Raw genomic sequence first — 6818 nt, 5'->3', positions numbered from 1 at the left:
GAGCCGCCGCCGCTCGGTGCTGCTGCTGCAGCGGCGCGGGAGCGGCGAGTTCGCTGCAGCCATTTCAAATGCAGGCTCGGAGGAGGCAGCGGTTACAGGATATGTATCTGTGATATTTTGCGACAAGCCAGTAATAACCACAGTAAAATACACCTGAATAGCGGTAACGGGAGCCAAGCTGCCCTTGGAGCCAAATGAGTTGACCGAATCTTTTTAACGCTCGGAGGAGTCTCAGTACTGCAGAGCACATCGTCAATACTGGAAACCTCAGAACATCGCCCACAGCAGCCCAGTTCTCCCCGAACGGGGAATTCTGTTGCACAGCGATTCTCCCCAAAGGCGTGGGGCAGACTGGGGCGTGATGCCGCGGCTGGGTTGTTTCGCAGAACCAACGCGGGACTCTCCAGGAAAGCAGGTCCTTATCCTGGGCTGGAGGGAAGGGCCACAGGTACAGGCACATGGTCTCTCCGCCAACTAGGCTGCGGAGGCAATGCCTATAACTGGGAGAAGCTTCCGCTGCAGCTGTTGCTGAACTTGACTTGAACTCTAGAAGGCTTTCAGTTACCTGCCCTTAAGCAGTGCAGTCTCTCTTTTCACATGATAGGTGTTCCGACACCAGCCAAAAATGATACGTACATTAATTACTTCATACTTTCTTAGGCACGTAACTGCATTGTTTGTGAAAACTTGCAGCCCTGCACTTTAATACTATTAAAGCACCAAATTGCTTCTTTTCTTTGAATCTGTATAACTACTCTCAAGATCCTTTTTGTTAAAAAAAATATATATAAAAACAGTATTAAATTTAAGTGAACAAACACACCTATATTACAAGCAGCAGCAAGCCAGGAACATAACAGTCCCTACTTATTTTTTGAAAATTTCAGCAGCAGCCAAATATTAAAAGGACTCAGGATATTTCATTCAATTTTGTCCATTAAAAGAGAAGATATAACCATATTGCGACACATTATAAAGATGCTGCCTTTAAAAAGCAGAATTCTGCTAATGGGTTTTCAACACTCCCCCTTCTCATATGCATTAGATTTACTTACAAATACATTATGCCTGAGTGATATAAAAGTGGGGTTCAAGTGGCTTCCTCACCATAACTGAACAAAATACATTGTTCCATAGATCTATTTCTGTTCATCAAAGCTGTTCGCAGCATTTAACTGGGCTGGAGAGGGACTCTTTGGATGAGCCATCTGTTAAAACAAGAAAAGGGTCAGACCTTGGAGTATAAACTTTGTAGCAATTACTACTCAGATAAACTATAGTGTAATTCTTAACTGATACTTCATAAAAGAAAACAAACCTAGCAAATTGTTAAAATAAAAGACATTATTAACCCTCAGATTTTTTTTCTCCTGGAAACTGGAACTATGATGTGAGAGACAGCACGAGGCACAAAAAAAGCAACTTTTTTTTCTAAGCATTGTCGAACAACCTGCTGAAAGGCAGGGCAATAACATCTCCATTCTGTAGTTTCCTTACCAGTAAAATGGGAAACAGTAAAACAGGCATCCTTATATGTGAAGTACTTAGTCTTCTGGATGTCAAATACAGAGACAGTAACTTCCATACTTAGTAGTAATTATAAACTCAATAACACTAGTGTCTGAGGATTTTCACTTCCCATTAAGGTACCTTATGGCCTCAAGGGACCAAACATATAATGGGACTGCACTGTAGGAAAAAAATCTGTATGAAATTCTATGGTATACTGAAATTTTAAAGCCAGCTTATTTTTCCAGAAGGACAAACACCATGACTTGCCTGAAATTTGCGTCGTAGTGCCTGTGTCATTATTGGTGTCAACCCAGTGCCGCACTCGATGTTTTCTTTAGTATTTAGCGGAGTGCCTCCAGGACTTCTGAAAAGATTGGAAGCAGCAAGGGGAGTTATTATTAGTTCTCTAATTTTTTAGAAAAACAAAATGAGAATAGAAAGGAACTTACCTTTGTATATTGACTTTCTTAAGATGTTTTCGAAGATCTAACTGATTTTTAGCAGGGGTACTAACAAAAGAAAACAGATTATTAAAATAAAACATTCTGTATATAGTGTTCATCATTATTCTGAACATAAAAATCAAATATCAAGGAAGACTTCTTACATTAAGCAGTTTGTAATGGGAGCTGACAGCTTGGATTTAGGTCTCAGACTAATGCTCTGTAAATCTGAGACTGTAATTAATGCCCTGCGTGTCTTCACTGGTGATCCTGCCTGAAGTCAGAAGAGAAACATTACCATAGATGAACTTTAAAAGGCCTCACTGAACTGAAATCTATTTAATATTTATATTCTGAAAGACTTTTGTGGTTTATGGCTTTCATGCTTTTTTGAATCCTTAAGATTTAATGTGCCTTGGACAAAAACAGAGTTTATTAAAAAAAAGACTTCTGCAAACAAGATTTTAGACAGGCAAAACAAACCCAAAATATATTGACAACACTCACAAACATAAAGCTACATGAAAGCTATATGCCCTTAATCTTAATTTAGGACAACTGTCCTGCACATCAGCCCAGATCCCTCCATGAGATTGGAACTAGTCACTTAATTTGTTCACTTCAAATGCCCATATGCAGCATTAGAAGGCTTACTTAAAATGTCTTGCTGGGTTTTCAGAAGAGAAAAATGTATTTCTTGATAAATTCTATGATTCTATGAGAGGCTGAGACAAGCACTGCAGGAAATGCACGGTTCTCATGCAGTTTGCCCTGATATGCCATCATCCAGCTGTCCATAGGTCCTCTGACTTACCTTATCCATTCTCAGGTTGCTGTCTATTTTCTTTAGTTTTACATTCAGGAGATCCTTGAGAGTGATATGCATCGGCCCATCTTTCTTTAGTGATGTTTCCTGAAAACAGAGGGGGGTCGGAAGGGAAATTAGAATTGGCAAGTGACAGACAGTTCACAAAGACAAACATTCCTGACGGACCTAGGTCCAAAGAACCCAGCCACCAGGGAATAAACAGAGGTTCCTGCCTACCAGAAGTGCTTTAGAGCCGCTGCCCCGTTTGAGAAGGAGAGGTGCTGGAGGCGGTCGTGGTGGGGGCAGAGGCGGTGGCGGCGGTGGTGGCGGAGGCGGAAGAGGTGGAGGGGGTGCAGATACGGGTTGCAGTCGTACTGCAGAAGGCCCGAATGCTGACGATGGCAGATCCATCTGTGTTTGTACAGGAGCATCCAGAACTGGTTTATTACACCTTTGACAAAGAGAATTTTCTGAAGACAAAGTTGCAGTTCCGTTCATCTGAAAAAAGTAGGAATAAATAAGAGAATATTAAATACCGTGACAAATGTATACAGAATTTTAAAGAACAGAGCTTCTGACTTCATTTGATCCAGAGACATAAAAAGCCTCTTATCAGACTCACCAGCCAACTGGTTCCCTGCAGCCATGAAGTAACTGCAGTTTAGAAATGCTTAATGTGTGGAAGAGGTGAAACACTACACAATGAGAAGGTCTTAAGACTTCAGTTTCTCCTCACTGACCACAATTCCTTACATGCTTACACAAGTAAACATTACCCTGCCCCACTGGGATTGAGACTGACCTGGAGTATTCCTTGCAATCTGGAAAATTCAGTTTCCAACTTTTCCAGCTGCTCTCTAAACGTATTTAGCTCCCTTAAGTAGATTTGCGATGGAAATATGGTGTCTTTAACCACTTTAAAACTCTAAGCATAAAAAGAAACCAAATGAGTGTTTTCACAAAGTTGTATTTCCAGAGACAAGATTACGGGGTATGATTCCTACTTAATGAAAGCTCTATTGCAAAGTCTTCTCATTGTAGTCAACAGAAAGGCACAAAATGAAGATATGCAATTTCACCAAATAATTTAGATTCACTCTATAATTTCTGCTTTGACAGCCAATCTTTGAATGTTAATTGCAACCTCCTTTACCACAATGGCCTTAAGGCTGGGCAGAAACCCAAAGAGTGACTTTCTCAAAAAGGCATTTAACTTTATCTAGAGTATAATCCACATTTGACCTGAAAAGTTCATATATTAACACAATCATCTCTGCTATTAAAGACATTTCCTGTCATTGTGAATCCTCTTGATACTGCAAGAAAAAGCTCCAAATTCATGTATGCTTTTAATGCCCACAGTGGCCTTGGACATTCTTCTCATACTTCCACAGCAGTAATCACAACATATACTTTAGATGTGTCAGTAGACAAAATTAAGTTTTTAGCCTAGTTGTGGAATCTGACTGTAAATCCTGCATCTGACTGCTAAAAACAATCTCACACACTGGCAAAAGCAAAGTAGAAAGCATACCTGTGTAACAGTGTTCTGGCACCAACAGTACAAAAACGATGCTGTTGTTGTAAAGGGTTTTACTACATTTTTTACGCTGGGCAAGGCTAACGACCAGATTGAGGACAGACGGCTTTGGACAGGTGATGTGTTCAGAGGAAGATCACCTGCTGACCTGGGAAAGAACATTTCAGAATGAAGTCATAATTATATTTATAATTTCCATCTTTTAAAAAATTAACTGTGGTCAATCATATGGAAATTACAAGTACCAGCAACAACAGTTGACAACAGAGTAAAGATGAGCATATGAGACCAGGAAACACCGTGAGAAGTGTTGTGTCACTAATAAAGAAGTAAAAAAAATAAAAATCTCAGATTAGCTATACATTTTTTTCCAAAATGTACTTCCTGTGCATTAAAGTTAACATTAGATAGGATACTAGAAAATGTACAAGATGAAACAATTTCACAGCAGCCAGGTCAGGATCTAGATAGGCTCCAACATAGAGCTTTTACCTCAGTTTCATATTATATATGGAGCAAACAATGGATCCAGAAATTGAATTAAAGAAAAAGTTCAATGTGAGCCCCTTACCTTGGAGAGGGGCAATCTGAGCCCTGGGGATTAGCAGCATCTCCTTTTTTTTCTGTTAGAAATTTTGCTCTGGCTCTCAGTTTTCGCCGACGTTGCTTGTACTTTGCCATTGCTGTTATAAAAAAAGACAAAACTAATTTATAGAAATATTCCCAGTTTCATCAACGGACAGAACTCTCAGAGAATAGATAGAAAAGAACATGGACAGCATCTCAAAATCCAGTTAAAAGTCAGTCACAGTTGTCTTACTAGAAGCATCATATAAAACAGACAAAAGATTATTACCTCCTCTTAAGTATCTCTGATCCACTGGGGTATGTTTGCACAAAAGAGATGAGTGAAAAATACAAAAATACCATTTTATCTGTTCACGGGTATCAGTGCTTTCTGGTTAGAACTCACTCAAGGGCTTTTGATGGCAGTTTTTCTTTACCCTACACTGACAAACATTGCATTTTGGGAAAAATTATGTTTCTGGAAAATGTAGACGGAAGACACAAATAAAGAAAACACACAAAAAAAGGATCCAGGACTTCCAAAAATGTAGATATTTGCTCGAAGGTTACCTAAACACCTCAGCTGTTAAAGATGCCACCCACACCCAGGCAATACCCATCTTTCTGCTGGGACTCCCGTGACCCCCCTCCTCATCTTTGGAAAGCAAACTTAAAAGCTACCTCTCCCCCCCCGAGAGCAGCTCTCTGCCCTGCTATTCCTGAGCCATCTCAGTCTGTTCACCAGACTCCTGCGGGGTTTCGCGCATATTAGGAATTGAAGCTAGAGACACTACTGATTAGTAGCAGCACTTTTGCCTTTAATCCCAGTTAAGGGTTACACGACCCGCTCTCACACCGTTTTGGGGGAAGGACTCTGCCGGGAAGCCCCGGGCTGTCTCTGCGGCACCCCGACAGGCACAGGCCGCCTTTCCAACGGCTGTGAGGTTTCCGTTAGGCGCTGAGGCGCTCAGAGGGCACCGCGCAGCCCGGCCAGGGCCTGCCGGCGGGGGATGCAGCCGAACCCCCAACCGCGGTGGGCCCGTCTATGCGTGTGTCGCTACAACCGGCTCTGCCACACGACCGCCAGCGACCCCTGAGCTGCGAGATGGGCGCGGGTGTTTTCCTTCCTCCCCCCCGTCCCGAGCCGCAGCTCCCCCCAGAGCCCCCGCTCACCTCCCGCCCGGCACCCGCCGATTCAAACCGCTCCTCGCGCCGCTCGCAGCCAATCGGAGCGCCGCTCTCTGCCGCCCCTCCCACGGCCGCAGCTAGCTGCGCGCTGATTGGCTCCAGGGGAGGGTAGATGGACGCAGAGCGGGGCCAATCGCGGGCGTAGCGCCGCTCCGCTTCGTCCTGCCCCCCGAGGCACACAAAGGCGAGCTGCCCCGCCATTTGGCAAAGGCTTTTCAGGACAGCCAATCAGTGCCGAGATACCGCTACGCCAGAAAAGGCCAATCAGATTGAAAGGTGGGAGAGAAACGACCAGTAATAGGGAACCGGAGACGATAAACGAAACGGAGCTGCTTCTCGCCCACCTCTTCGGAAACAGACCAGTCGCGAATCAACCGCTCCCCTCCCAGCCAATCACAGCTCGGCGTTCTCTATTTCAGCCAATCACAGCCGGATGCCACTCTAGACCAATCACGATTCGCGGCGCTCCCCCGCCCAGCCAATCACTTAGCGCAGTTTTTCTCCCAACCAATGGACTCCCCCCTACCTTAAAGAGGGTTTACATTCTTTCCTACCCAATGGCCAGGGGCCTCTGTCAGCGGAGGGCCAATCGGAGGGGAGCGGTAAGTGACAGCTGCCCAATGGGGACCCCCGACTCTCCCATCCTGCAGAGAGGGGGGTGGGTATCTCTCCGCCGCCGCCTGAGGAATGTCAACTATTCAACATGGAGACGGCGGTTACCAGGCTCGAGACCATGGTGAGTCCGGGGGGCGCGGGCGGG

General features: G+C 44.1%; 2 protein-coding genes across 2 annotated transcripts in view; one reads left to right on the top strand and one right to left on the bottom strand.

Moving 5' to 3' along the window:
• Positions 1-15: 15 nt before the first annotated feature.
• Positions 16-6818, bottom strand: part of PRR11 (proline rich 11) — a 7450-nt gene continuing 647 nt past the window's right edge. The window contains exons 2-10 of the mRNA XM_026071425.1: positions 4875-4986; positions 4298-4451; positions 3566-3688; positions 3001-3261; positions 2770-2868; positions 2120-2229; positions 1962-2021; positions 1780-1876; positions 16-1208 (exon numbers count right to left, since the gene is read on the bottom strand). Of these exons, the coding sequence (XP_025927210.1) occupies positions 1140-1208; positions 1780-1876; positions 1962-2021; positions 2120-2229; positions 2770-2868; positions 3001-3261; positions 3566-3688; positions 4298-4451; positions 4875-4984 (1083 nt within the window). The 5' untranslated portion in view covers positions 4985-4986 and the 3' untranslated portion in view covers positions 16-1139. The remainder of the gene's footprint in view (positions 1209-1779; positions 1877-1961; positions 2022-2119; positions 2230-2769; positions 2869-3000; positions 3262-3565; positions 3689-4297; positions 4452-4874; positions 4987-6818) is intronic.
• The window catches only part of SKA2 (spindle and kinetochore associated complex subunit 2), a 14154-nt gene continuing 13972 nt past the window's right edge, over positions 6637-6818 (top strand). Inside the window, exon 1 of the mRNA XM_026071426.1 lies at positions 6637-6794. Coding sequence (XP_025927211.1) covers positions 6762-6794 — 33 coding nt within the window. The 5' untranslated portion in view covers positions 6637-6761. The remainder of the gene's footprint in view (positions 6795-6818) is intronic.

The sequence above is a fragment of the Apteryx rowi genome, unplaced genomic scaffold (genome assembly GCF_003343035.1).
Source record: "Apteryx rowi isolate R43461 unplaced genomic scaffold, aptRow1 scaffold_325, whole genome shotgun sequence".
NCBI classification, from domain to species: domain Eukaryota; kingdom Metazoa; phylum Chordata; class Aves; order Apterygiformes; family Apterygidae; genus Apteryx; species Apteryx rowi.
Note: the sequence above shows the minus strand (reverse complement) of the source record. Positions and strands in the feature narration are given on the sequence as shown.